At 47.9% G+C, this 13,737-nt stretch overlaps 1 protein-coding gene across 2 annotated transcripts; it reads left to right on the top strand.

Annotated features, from left to right (window-relative positions):
- Positions 1 to 2,286: 2,286 nt before the first annotated feature.
- On the top strand, positions 2,287 to 12,695 carry HLX (H2.0 like homeobox). Of its 2 annotated transcripts, XM_081857824.1 has the most exons (4): positions 2,294 to 3,163; positions 5,779 to 5,958; positions 6,817 to 7,001; positions 11,763 to 12,695. In XM_081857824.1, exons 1-4 carry the CDS (start codon positions 2,617 to 2,619, stop codon positions 12,159 to 12,161), a joined length of 1,311 nt encoding a protein of 436 aa, XP_081713950.1. In that variant the 5' UTR covers positions 2,294 to 2,616; the 3' UTR covers positions 12,162 to 12,695. The 2 variants fall into 2 exon arrangements, with proteins under 2 accessions (XP_081713951.1, XP_081713950.1); XM_081857825.1 differs by lacking the exon at positions 5,779 to 5,958 and having other exon boundaries at positions 2,287 to 3,163.
- Positions 12,696 to 13,737: the final 1,042 nt, after the last annotated feature.

Genomic DNA, 13,737 nt, shown 5'->3' with positions numbered 1-13,737 from the left:
GTGAAATGTTAAAATCTATGCATGAGATTCATGAAATACGTTTAACGCTGGGATATGTCTTCCCGGCACTTGATATTCAAAATAGCACGCCGAAAGATGTGCCTATTCTCTCGCAGCTATGTCCAGAGAAACACTCTTTTACTCCTGCGTTAGTTAACACCCCTTTGAATCGAGGATTGTGAGGCTTCCATTCAACAACTCTTTCTCTCTCTGTGTGTATCTATGTGTGCGCACGCGCGCGCCTATTTTCAAAAGAGCTGCACACAGCCCAGCCAGCCAAGGCTAAGGCCATTTAAGCCCCCTTGACGTCAGTGGGAAAATGACGCGCAGGTAGCAAACCCTCTCCCGTGGAAATCAGTGCCTCATTCCATGCAAAACTTATGCGACTGTCGTTGTTTTTTGGTCTTTTGAGTCTCTACCTGCTCAGTGAAAAATCTTGCCATTTCCTCAACATTCAACCAGTTAAAAATAAACTGACTGCCTGAATGCAAATGTCTTCAAATAACCTCCACTTTATCCTCAGCGCATGACAAGAAACCCTTCTGAAGTTAATGGCACTACTTCTTCTTCGACTATGGCTGTCAGTATACAGAAAAGATAGGCTAAATGCTTACGTTATCAAGCAAATGTCAGCTCCTGTCTCTGTTTAAACCGTATGCACAACTTACACTGCAATCCTAGGCACGTCTACTCGGAAGTAAGTCCCATTGTGCACGTTGAGATTCACTGCCAGGAAAGTGTAAATAGGATCGCAGCCTTATGAAGTGTATGTAAGGTTTTGTGTGAAGACAGACTTAACTGATGATAGATTTTAAAACGTAATTTAAAGATAAAAAGCAACCTTTTAATAGGATTCTCATTCACTTGAGCGAAGCGCCCTCTTCTAGTATTTCTATTTAAGCCCAGATTTCTTTTGTTTAAATGGGATTATTTCGTCTTAACTAGTTGCTGGATCTGCAGGAAGCATACTGTATACCTTTGACTTTGGCATTTATTTTTTTAAAAAATAGGATACCAGACATTTAAAGTTCATCACTTTGAGGATCCACTGACTTAAACGGGAGAGTTAAGCACTGAAAATTAAGCACCATTTAAACATTCCCATTGAACTCAGTGGACTAGAACTTTGGATGATCTAGTAGAATATTGCGAATTCGACTGCCGTGGTTATCCTAGGCATCCTATCGGAAATAATCTCTACTGAACCCCATGGGACTCACGTCTGACTTAACATACATAGGATGCACATTTACATTTTTATCACATACAAATCAAAGGTCACCTATCTGGGCTGATATTTTTTGTTTGTAGCGCATTCTGAAGCAAAGGTTCGTATTGTTTGCGCTACCGCTCTCTCTTTGGGCGAGGGCTCTCTCCCTCTCTCTCTCAATAAAATATTGAGGTGTTTTACTGCACATTATACGAACCTGCCTTTTCCGGGCCAGACCATTAGTCCACCTAGCTCAATACTGCATTGCTCTTTTCTACACTTAACAGCGACTCTCCAACAATGTTTGCATGAACTCTACAATTTTTCTGCCTGGAGATTCCGGGGATTGAATCCGCGATTCTGCATGCAAAGCAAGAGCCTCCAGACTTTCTGCCCTGCCCGAACAATTCAGAAGCTCAATTTGTTTTCAGAAAGCAGAAAAACATCTCTATGAAGGTTTAATCTTTCTTCCCAGTCCGCAAAATTTTAGACTGAATTAGGGAAGGAGACGCCCTTTCTATTAAATTATAGAGATCGAAAATCTGTGGTAGCGCCTGATACTGCTGGACTCTGACTCCCAGCAGCTCCCTCCCCAAAGGTCGAGGATGGTGAGAATCGTGGTCCAGTCCCCCCCCCCCGCTAACGAGGCGGCCTCGCTCCCTCTTCCTCTTTGAAAGCGGCGTTGGGAGGAATGCGAATTGACTCCGGATTGTTCACCGCCTCCAGGAAACGGGAAGAAAGGCAGGGCAGGGCAGCCCTGCGTCGGACCTCTTTGCGCCTCGTCCTTTGACAGGGTGCAGCAAAGAAGGGCCATTACAGGCTTTCGAGCCAGAATCTTCCCCCTTCTCCTTGGCGCAGGCAGAAGCAGCGGGCATCCCTGCCTCTTCCTCCTCCTGGGCGCGCAGGAGGCGTGGCTCGCCCCCGCCCCGCCCCTTCGTCCTTCCTCGGCTACACCTCCGCTCCTCCGATTGGTCGCCGGCCGCCCAATCCGCTGTGCCAGGAGAAGGGTTTGCTCTTTTGACGCCGCGTTCGAAGGAAAGAAAAAACCCTGGGTTCGGGGGGAGGCGCTGCTTGGCGGAGCGAGGTGGGCGGGCGGCTCCTTTTCCTTTTCTCGGCGTTCCCCTCCTCCTCCTCCTCCTCCTCCTCGAGAGGGGAGTTTCTGGCGCGGCGGCGGCGCCTCCCCCGCGCCTAGTTGTTGTTATTTGGTTTGACGCGCCTGTCTTTCCCCGCCGGCTCGCCTCGCCTCGCACTGCGCTGCCTGTCCCCGCTCGGCTCCCCCAGCGATGCGCGCAGGCCGAGAGGCACTCGGGCGCTGACGATCTTCCTTCGACGGCCGCTGCACTTTTCCCCCAGCGGCAGCAGCCGGCGGAGCCGGGCGTGGAGGGCTCTCCCTGGGCCCCGGCAGGATGTACACGGCCGGCCTGGCGCCCTTTTACGCCTCCAACTTCAGCCTGTGGTCGGCGGCTTACTGCGCCCCGTCGGGGCCCGGCTGCTTCCCGCTGGATCCGTCGGGGCTCAAGAAACCTTCCTTCTGCATCGCGGACATTCTGCACGCCGCCGCGGCTGCCAGCGCCGCCGGGGAGGCGTCGTCGGTGGACGGGCTGCCCGGAGCGCCCGCGCTGGCCGCGCACCTGGGGGCCGTGCATGCCCACTCGCAGTTCCACGCCGCGGCCTCCCCGCTCCGGCCCACGCCCCTGGTGGCCCCCGACGGGGCCGTCGCCTTCCCCGCCCGCCTGTCGCCTCTCTCCGCTGCTTTCCACCACCCTCATCCTCACCCGCAGCAGCAGCAGCAGCAGCAGCAGCACCGCTCTCCCGGAGGAGGCAGGGGCCCCAGCCACCAGACTCATCCCGGCTCGGCGCCCGCGCCCTCCAGCAAAGACTTGAAGTTTGGGATTGACCGCATTTTATCCGCCGAGTTTGACCCGAAACTCAAGGAAAGCAACACGCTGAGAGGTAGAGAGAAAGCCGAGGGTTTATTTTGTTTTATTTTTTAAATCCCCACCCTCTTCCCCATCCCCACCCCACTGGGGAATTTAAGGAGTCCTGCTTCTGAAGCAGGAAAGGGGGTTTGTGCGGATTGACAGGGAACCCTCATTCATTCCAATGGACGTTGAGCGCAATTTCGCCGTCGATCGTGCTCATAGCTGTATCGATCTCGTGCGTGTTTCTCTGTTTGTATAAAAATGCATGACTATGGATAAATAAATAGGGAAGCAGTGAGACAGATAGGCAAGCCCCTCCGATTTCGGAGTTTGATTCCTGGAATTATATGTATGGAAATATTAAATGATAGCCATGTCCATAATTTAAAAGATTCGTGCCTTAGAAAAATGACAGCCCGGCATAGCTGTCAACTTTTCCCTTTTCCTGCGAGGAATCCTATTCGGAATAAGGGAATTTCCCTTTAAAAATGGGGAAAGTTGACAGCTATGCAGCCCGGTTCAGCTCCTGGCATTTCAGGGCCCCTGGAGAAGGGCTGTGGTGGGTACCCTAGCCAGGAAGGCGAGCGTTATTTCGCCCCTGCCCTTCATGTGGGTCCCCCCCCGGGGGGGGGCATCTGAGTTGACCACGGTGGGCTGGATTGTCCTTTGGTCTGATCCGGCTGGGCGCTTCTAATGTTCTCAGGAGAAATGGTGATTCTGGCGGCCTTCACGAGTTCGTGGATAGGTAGGTGCAACCCCGAGTATTTGCGCTGGGTGAAACGTAAGTTTCATCGCGTAATCGACGTGCTCTTCGGGTGGGGAAGGAACCCAGCGCCTTCATATTTGTGCTGGTTGTTGCTCAACGGAGCACCCAGTTGAGCAATCGACTTGCCTAAAAGTTTCAGAAAGCAGCAGCAGCAACAACAAACAGAGGCGGCCAGCCTCCCCATTCCGGCACTTATTTACTTGGAAGTAAGTTTCTTGGATTTCGACATTGCAGTGAAAGCATGCTTAAGCTCACTTTCTTTTGAAACCAGTGCGACTAAATCATCGACGTATTTCTTTGGTCCCATCCCCAAACAACCTCAATTTTGGGATTGATCTTTGGGGCAATGGGGTCTGGGCGAGAGAGAAAATGACCTTGGGGGCATATCCAGTCCAAAGACTGCCAACTCTAGCATGGAGGCCTGGGGCACTGGATGGAAATAATATCCCATTGCAGTCAGGGCTAAATATTCCCATTGATGCGAACAAGTAGGAACTGGACGCAAGGTGGTTTCACTTCTCCATTTGGTAAATGGGTCGTCAACGCTTGAATTCCGAGGGTGACTCACAGACAGACTTCTTCCCTTCCAGTGGGATTTTTGAGAGAGCCCCCCCAAGTCATTATTGGTGCTGCTGTTGTTATTGTTGTTATTCTCTCTCGGAACCATGCGAGATCCACTCCATAGCTAAGGCAGATCGATTGGATCAAAACTCAGTGGGCCCCAAATCTTCCTCTACACGCTTGGCTAAAAAATAAAAATCTCTTGACCCCAACGGAACTTCTCTGCCAAGTCAATGTGTTCGCCATTCCCTTCGGACATAAATCCAAGAGTGTCGGGTTAAAAGTGTGCCGGATCACGAGCGAGAGCTCAATCCAGACGTGTTAATGAAACTAATAATTACAGAGAGTGAACGCAGCTTTTTAAGAGGGGCGAGGGTGCTGAGAGAAAGGCGTGTGTTTTCACGGTAAAGCGCCTCTATACCTCAATAATGTTGGTTTGGAGATTCTGCTCAGATCCGCCAATCCCCTTTGCTTCTTCCTTGCTCTTTCTCCCAACACCTTCTGCCCTGGACCTTGCGGAATAGGAGGATCCTTCAAACTCCCCCGAGCCAAAAAGCTTAATTGGGGGAAGTTAATGTTCCCATTTATTCCCATCAAACCTGCCCTGGTAACGGGGCAGAGCCGCAGGGTTAGTTCTCTGGGTTACTTCTCGACTTCAGTCGAGTATCCCCGCAGGAAAAAAGTTGGGGATTGCAACCCATCCTAAGCAAAACCACAACAACCCGCCACCCGCATCCTGAACCTAAGAAGGTTTACCTGGGAAGATAGTCCCATTGCTTTCAACCGGACAGGGGTGGGGAGGGCTCGCTTCCAAGTCAAAAATAAAATTAAATATCTGTAACACCGTGGGTGGGTGTGAGTGGAAAAGGCAGCTTCAAGGCTCCGAGGCTCCGCACACATTTACTCGGGAGGAAAACCATTGAACGGAACGGTGCTCCTTCTGGGTGTAATTAGCAGCCTCGCCACCGTCCAACAACGTCGTGCAAAAGCCCACCGTTCTTCCCGTCTGCCTAGACACGGGTAAGCCGCGCTCCCGACAGGGTAGGACTTGGGGGGCGGTTAAAAGTGGAGCCCCCCTCTCAGCAAATGAGCAGGAGGCTCCCCAAGAACAGCAGGATTGGCTCCCCGTATTTCCAAGTGAGGGAAGCAAACGGCACGACCGGGCGGGGGATCCCCAAAAAAGGCCTCTCCATAAGACCTAATTCTGCCCAGAGTCTAAACCGCCTTAACCTGGCTGCAAGGGGCTTCAGGGAACGTGCGCCTTTTCTCTCTCCTTGCCTTCTTCTGTAACCGAGCTCTCCTTGTTCCTGTGCCCGCAGATTTGACTTCCTTATTAACCACCAGCCGCCCATCTGGGGTTCATCTCCCCGCCTTACAGCCTCCGGCCGGCCAGTTCTTCGCGTCTCTAGAGCCCATTAACGAGACCTCCGCGGTCCTGGGGCCTTTAAACACAACCCCAAGGAATTCCGTTCAGCACCAGTTTCAAGACACTTTTCCAGGTACAGACGCACCCTTCTTTTAAACCCGACCCCCTTCTGCCCCAAGCCATCCTTTCGCTCTGCTCTCCGGCGATCGATTCCCAGGAACGCGCGCGGTTTACTTGGGAGTAAGGGCCGTGGGAGTCAATGGGACTTACGGCCAAGCAAACCTTCAGAAGGCCCGATTAGGCGCCAGATCCTAACAACCGCGCCGTCCAAGCGCGCGTTCTTTAGGATCGCGGTAGGGGTGCCATTGCGAGTTTTCGGTGGGCGGGCTGTGAGTGCCCAGCTCCTAACCGTGTGTGTAGGAACGGTGTGGTGAGAGAGAGAGCCTTGAGGATTGAGAGGGGGTGCTTGCGAGAATTTGGCACCCCCCGGCCTTGCCTAAAATCAATCCTAAAAGGCTATTTATACTTGGAAGAAAAGTCCCCATGGGATCCACGGGCTGCTTCCACTGCAAAGAGAAGTAGCTGCTGTTTGGAAAGTCATGAGTTTACAGGTAGTTCGCCTTCAGGAAGAATCAGGGAATGGGAGGGGATATATGGGGGCACGAGCTTCAACAGACCTGATCTCCAACACTAACGGTGCCTAAAAGTAAAATAAAGGTCGAACTCATGTGTGGGGTGAACTCATAAAGTGGGCTTGGGAGGGTAGGGTGAGTGCTTTGAAATAAATCGAGAGTACCCGTTAAGTGTTATTTTGCAAAAAAGGTGAAATCTATTGTTAAGATATTCCCCAAGAGACCCATGGGTCTTTTATTAGTGCCCGAATCCGGAAGGTGTTGGGCTACCAGTGCGGTCCCTCATTCAACCCCCCCTCTCTCTCCACTCCTCTATCCCTCCCTCCCTCCTTCCTTGGTTCCTTCCTTCCACCCTGCAGGGCCTTACGCGGTGCTCACCAAAGACACGCTGCCTCAGACCTACAAACGGAAGCGCTCGTGGTCCCGAGCGGTTTTCTCCAATCTCCAAAGGAAAGGCTTGGAGAAGCGCTTCGAAATCCAGAAGTACGTCACCAAGCCGGACAGAAAGCAGCTGGCAGCCATGCTGGGACTCACGGACGCGCAGGTAAGCGCTTGCGCGGGGCGCGGATCCCTGGTTCGACGCGCCAGGGAAACAAAAAACGGGCATCGCAAGGTTAGGATCGGGTTAACCCAACAGTGAAATGTAATATCAGTAAAAGTCTGGATGAGAGGACATTTCCCCTTTATTTCAAGAGGGCAGGCCTTTAATCACCATCATCATCATCATCATCATCATCTTTATGATGTTTTACAAATTCCTGAGAAGTAGGGGTGACACACACACACGAGTCTTACGCCACTTTAAAAACTGCTTGATTGTGGTATAAGCTTTTTTGAACTAGAGAGCCCACGTAGTGAAATAAACGGGAACCTCGTCCACTAAGGCTGCAATCCAGGGCATGTTTAGGATTTCCCTGCAAAGCGTGCGCTCGATCCTGTGCGTATTTACTCCAAGAGAAGTTCCTCTGAATCGCTAAGCCTTACATCTTTCGTTGCCGAGTTTGTTTGCGTTTGCTTCCGCGTAAACCAAGGCGGAGGTTTCTCCCCCTCCCACCATTGCAATCTTGTGAGCTAGCCCCCTTTGCGTCCAGCCGCACTGTTGGTGGGGAATCAGCAAAGGATCGGGCTGCGCGTTTGGGACGGAGGGGATTAGACAACCGTGGGCAGGCGGAGAGAAGAGAGCCATTGAGATACTTGCGCTCCCCACTGCCCTCGCCTCGGGCTTAATTTGCAAAGTATTGCAGCGTTAATATGAGGTATCTTCACATTGCTTCGTGCTTAGTAATGCAGTAAATACATGTCGATTTGCTGAAGCGAGCAAAGGGGGGGAGGAAAGGGACCAGAAGTTCACGCGAAGATTTATGTCCGTTACACCCGGAGTGTTTGTTTTGGCTGCGAGTGGGAAAAGCCAGCGAGGAAGGACGAAATTGGCTGCGAAGGGAGATGAGGATTGGGGGCTTTGACTGTGAAGTGCAGCCCTGGTAGGAAACGCAACTAAAGAAGCGGGGAGGCCGTGTGATATTTCGGCCTTGTGAAATGCTACTTTGGCGGCAAGCTGCTAACTGTTAGACAAGGTTGAGGTGTTTCTGGTGGGGGTGAAAAAACACAAATGCTGCTTGTGGGTGCAAAATCTTGCAAGCCAAACACCTTTCTCCTCGAGAGACCAGCCTCTCCCCACCCTCGAATGAGCTGTAGAACAGTCCAGCAGGACTCAAGGATATCCTCAAGGGATTTTTCAAAGTACTTTTCCAGCCCCTTATTTCATTGTAGTGGAAAATATTCTATAGGAGGAATTATATCCCTTGCACGCAGAGAATATTTCCCCTTGGCAATAGAACCTGAGTGGTGTAATAGCATCTAAGGCTATATGTTTGTGGTGTGTGTTTTTCGGAGTCTAGGGAAATATATTGGAACATATTTCTTCCTGAATACACACAGAATGTTAAGATGTACTGAGGAATGTTTATTTATTCATTCATTTCTTTTACATCCCAGCTTTTTCTCTTAGGAGTTGAAGGTGGATTGCATAGTAATAATAATAATAAATAATAATAAATAATATTTTTTAATTTATACCCCGCCCTCCCTGGACAGGGCTGGGCTCAGGGCAGCCAACACCAAACATGAATTACAATAAAACGTAAAAGGAAAAACCCCCACAAACAAACAAACAAACAAACAAGCAGCTAATTAAAATACAGCTTAAAATGCAGCCTCATTTTAGTAGTAGCCCATAAATCAAGACCATAAAGGGAGGAAACATCAGATATTCACCCGAGCCAGCTATCCATGCTGGTCCTATATGGGCCAGCAAAAAAGCCAAGGGAAAATTTGTATACCAAATCCCCTATAAGGGGTCAGAGTAAGTCTAAGCCAAAGGCCAGGCGGAACAGATGTCAAATCCCGCAGGGCCCTAGTCTCTTGTGACAGAGCATTCCACCACATCGGGACCAGTGCTGAAAAGGCCCTGGCCCTAGTTGAAACCAATCTAACTTCCTTGAGGCTTCGGACCTCCAATGTGTTGTTATTTATGGACCACAAGGTCCTCCGCAGTGTATACCAGGAGAGGTGGTCCTGTGGGTATGAGGATCCATAGTTCTTATTTAATCCTCACAACAACCCTGCGGGATAGGTTAGGCTGAGAGCGAGCGACAGGCCCAAGGTCACCCAGTGAGTTTAAGGCCTGAGTGGAGATTTGAAACCTGGACACACTAACCATTGTACCACATGTACTATTTTCATTCATGTTAACATAATTATATGCTGTACCCTACCTTTAAAAAGGATCAGGTTACCAGTGCATAAACTGGTCCCAATCCAATTAAAGTTAATTTTCAGAAGCAACCAATCAATACTTTTGAGTAAACATATATAGGGTTATGCTTCAGGGTGCACCAAAAGTAATGGGATAAATTAGGTTACAACCCAGGTTACCTTGAGAGTAAGCCCCACTGAATTCAATAGGCTTTACTTCTGAGTAGACATGGTTAGGATTAAACTTATTTTGTGGGATGAGGGGGCATATAGGTATAATAAAGAATACACTATGACTGCAGTGCTGTGCATGTCCTACTGAACATCAGAGTTTTGGCTTTCTATACAGTGGGGCCCAATCCAATGCAGGATTAGACTTCACCATGTTGAAAACTGCATAATTGTGACCACTGAACTTGAGAAAGACAGTCATCTATAGCTGCTAAATCTGTATCTACCAAATAAATACATTAATTAAATATAAATAAATCAATATCATGTAACCTCTTGCACCTAAGAGAACAAGCACAAATAAAGGAGACATCTAGGACATGATCCAACCAAAATCATGCACACTCCAGCCCCACTGATTTCAGTGGGAGAGTTCATATATGTTTACCAGTGTGATCATATGCACATTGGTTCAGAAGTAAGCCCCATTGACTTCAATGGGACTCACTCCCAGGAAAGTGTATATAGGATTGCAGCATAAATCTCTCCTGGTTGAAAGCAGTGGGGTTCGAAAGAGCTTGTCTTGGTCTGTGCCCTTGGTTTCTATAAGGACAATCCTACTGTCAGTTGGGAAAGACACACATACATGAAGAAGTGCAGCCCCAAATCGTCGGTGTTAAAATATTTATGTTCAAGTAGCATTTGCCTATGGAATATTAGAGATCAGCCACAAAGCCAGCAACATTGATTTCAAAGTGCAGCTGGTCTGCTGTTGCCTTGCCACCCAAGTGAGTCTGGCAGCAGTGAATCTGGGACTCCAGTAGAAAATTGGCAATAATCTATCCTAACCCTTATGTGAGCTTGCAAAGCTGAGCACTGTACTGTAGAGCCTGCTAAACAACTAAATATCAGTAATGAAAATACTTTTAGCTAAAGAAGAGAGAGAGGGGTGTGAGATTGGAGGGAGCGGGGAATAAGGGACTGTGCTGTTCTATTGTGACAATGTGGAAGGCCTAATAAACTATACGGTAGACACATTGGTTTCAAAAGATCACTTCCTCAATGATATTTGCCTGGATAATGCAGAGATAGCAACTGCCATCCATGTAATATTCATTGAGTTGTTTATTCAACATTTAGATCTATTCCAAGTACACCCATTGAAATCAACTCACTTAGGCTCATTAATTCCAATGAGTTTGCTCTGAGTATATCTGAGTTGGAAGTATATATTTGTTCCAGCAGACTGGCTTTCTTTTCCCTTTCCTTTTTAATTGAAGTATATCCATTCAATATACTCAACCCTAAGAGAGAACTACAAAGGACTCTGGTGGCAGAGAAGAAAAACCTCAATGGGGATTTTATGGCTAGTTGCCAGGAAAACACCTCTTCTAGATTAATACAGGAATCCTAGACATATTATCATTTGAGTGTAGGTCCCATCGATTTCAACAGAATACCCAAGTGCGCTTAGGGAGGAGATTACTAAGTAAAGAGTAAACATATTTGGACTGCAGTTGTGTGGGTACTTGCCTAGCAGTTCCACTGAAATCTTTAGGGCTTACTTCTGAGTAAACAGTAGGATTGGGACTGCTACCCACCCACTTTGGTAGAACAATTCTAGGTTTTGCTATAGCCTCTCGATGCTGTATTTTAAACAATATGTTCAATTTTCATGGGAGCCTATTATGAAAAATCAAGACGACAACTGCATTTACGGTTCTTTATTTCCCGTATTTCATTTTTTTTTTTTACATAACTGTTTTAATTTAAGGTAATTATTTTAAAAGAACGAAATAAGAGAGGCCAGAGTAATAATAAGTCTTTGTCTTTTGAACATACTTTCTATCTTCTCCGATTCATTTTTGTTCAAAAACTGGAAACGAGTGGTTTTCTTATTAAATTAAGATCTGCTCATTTTTGCTTAAGCTTGGGCTTGTGGGCCACTCTTTCTCAGATCTATCCAGCACAATGGGATCAGTGCCCATGATTCCTGTGATGGCAAAAATTATTGGAGTAGGGAATAGAGGGGATACTATAATATAGCTAAGTTGTGGATGGAGAAAATATTTTCTCTATGCTCATAAAACCTAGGAAGTTACCTTCTAATAAAAGGTAAAGGAAAACTCACACAATATTTCACACGTGTTCAGAATTTAACCCTGAAATTTATTTATTTTCCTATGCCCATGAAGACTAGAATGTTTTACTCTTTAAAAACATGAATTCCTTATTTTTATATCTCTGGGCCAGGGGTACAGGAACATGGGCTGGAGGTTAGTGGTGCCCTGGACCTTGGGAGAGGGAGAATTGCAGTCTAGCCTCAGCCCCCCCCCCCCCATCTGATGCCCTGTGTGTCTCTGCTCTGTGTCTCTTGCAGGTGAAAGTCTGGTTCCAGAACAGACGCATGAAGTGGAGGCACTCCAAGGAGGCGCAGGCGCAGAAGGACAAAGAGAAGGAGCCAGAAGAGAAGCCAGCAGGGGGCGCTGCACCGACAGTCGAGGGAGAGGTGGAGCGCAGCCCTAGCCGCTCAGAAGGCGAGAGCGAAAGCAGCGAGGCCGAATCCCTGGATCTGGAGCCCGGCAGCGATGCGGAACGGACTGAGGCGGGGGCCGACACCGAGCAGGCTCTGCAACGGCACAGCCCCGAGCTGCAACACCCGGCCGGATCGGAGACTGCAGTTCACCCTGAGCCGCCTTTGGCTCCCACAGGCCTGGACCAAGGCAGAGAACCTCTAAGGCGCCTGGAGCCTTCTTTTTGCCTACGGGACTCCCCATGACTGTCTCTCAGAGAACCAGCTATCTGTTTGGGAAGCCACCAAAAGCCGAGTGATCGCCCCGCTTGGGAAATAGTAGCACCCCCTAACTGCAGGTGGGTGTGGGGTACAATAACCCCTAGGAAATATGTTGTTTTTTATGAGGTAAACTACCTCTGAACTACCAGATTTGGGGTACTAACCTCTGCTGCAGGTGGGAAGATCAGAGGTTTCTCGAACTATGTAGGGCAGTGAGTGGGCTGTGGGGAGAGGGCAGTCCTGCTCAGCCTCAGGAAGGAAACTCACAGAAGTAGCTCAGGGGAGACCTTTCCCACTTTGCTGGCAGAGAAGCCTTCCCGGGTCCAGGAAATCGCAGAGACCATGTCTTCTTCTTTGTCCTTCTCTAACTCCCCCACCTTCCTCCCCTCATTCACAATGTGAAGTATTTCACCAACCCCAACCCCTTGCCAAAATGTGTTGCTTTGTGTAATCTGGCCAAGAAATACTGCACTGAAAAAAAGAACAGAAAAGTAGGCTGTAAATAAATTGTTTGTTTAATTTGTGATGTCTGGTTTTGTTACTAGATAGAACAGCCTGGTTGGGTTGATCCACAACTGGGACACAATTAAGACCTTTAGAGGCTCCAAATTATCTTCTGTACTATGAAAATAAATAAAAACAGTATTAAAAAAGAGAGGTTTTGGTACTCTCATATATATCTAATTCAGAATATAAACAATAATAAACCATAAAATAAAATTTTATTTTCCAAAGTGAAACAAAACCTGCAGCAAGATGGAAAATAATGTTTATTTTTATATACTTCCACTTTATTTATATTTGAATTTTTTTTTTACTTTTTTTCTAATTGCAAAGTCTTTGATCAGATCCTCAGAACTAATTTTACATAACACATCTGCTTCTATACTTAGTAGAGCTAAGGCATCCATCCTGCCCTATCGGCATAGTTGTTCTGTTGTGATTTTTAATATACTTCAACTGAGAAAATGAACGCTCAGCTGGGCAATTTGGGACTATTAATGCTAAAAATCCAGCAATGGAAAAATTCTGTGGTGCCCCCCTTCCCATGATGCCCTAAGCACGTGCTTATTTTACTTAATGGTTAATCCAGCCCTGCTGGGACACTTAGAGTGAGACAACTCCTTGACTGAAGTCTTTTTTCCAGGGTGGAAAACCTGTGGCCCGCCAAATGATGTTGGTCTCCAATTGCCATCAGTATCAGCCATCATGGCCTGGCCAATAGCCAGGTATGATGGGAATGGTAGTCCAGCAACATTTAAAAGGCCACATGGGCATAGCCAGTAATTTTGTGGGGGAGGGGGGCAGTCAAAGTTGTTGAGCATTTTTTTTAAGGAAATCGCTCCATTAAAATGATGTCATGTGGGGCAGGCTTCTGCTAAAGGGGGACAGAGCCTCAGATAATTGAGTAATTTCAATGCTTTTCAATTATATTTGTGGATCTTGGCTACACTTATAGAGGGCCACATAGTCCCTGCCCTAAATTCAACCCTTCCACCCAATTCTCACTCACCGTATCAGCAGCAGGAACAGACATTCCACTTATGATAACTGCTTTAAA

This window comes from Podarcis erhardii (assembly GCF_964252035.2).
Source record: "Podarcis erhardii genome assembly, chromosome: 3".
Classification (NCBI taxonomy): domain Eukaryota; kingdom Metazoa; phylum Chordata; class Lepidosauria; order Squamata; family Lacertidae; genus Podarcis; species Podarcis erhardii.
Note: the sequence above shows the minus strand (reverse complement) of the source record. Positions and strands in the feature narration are given on the sequence as shown.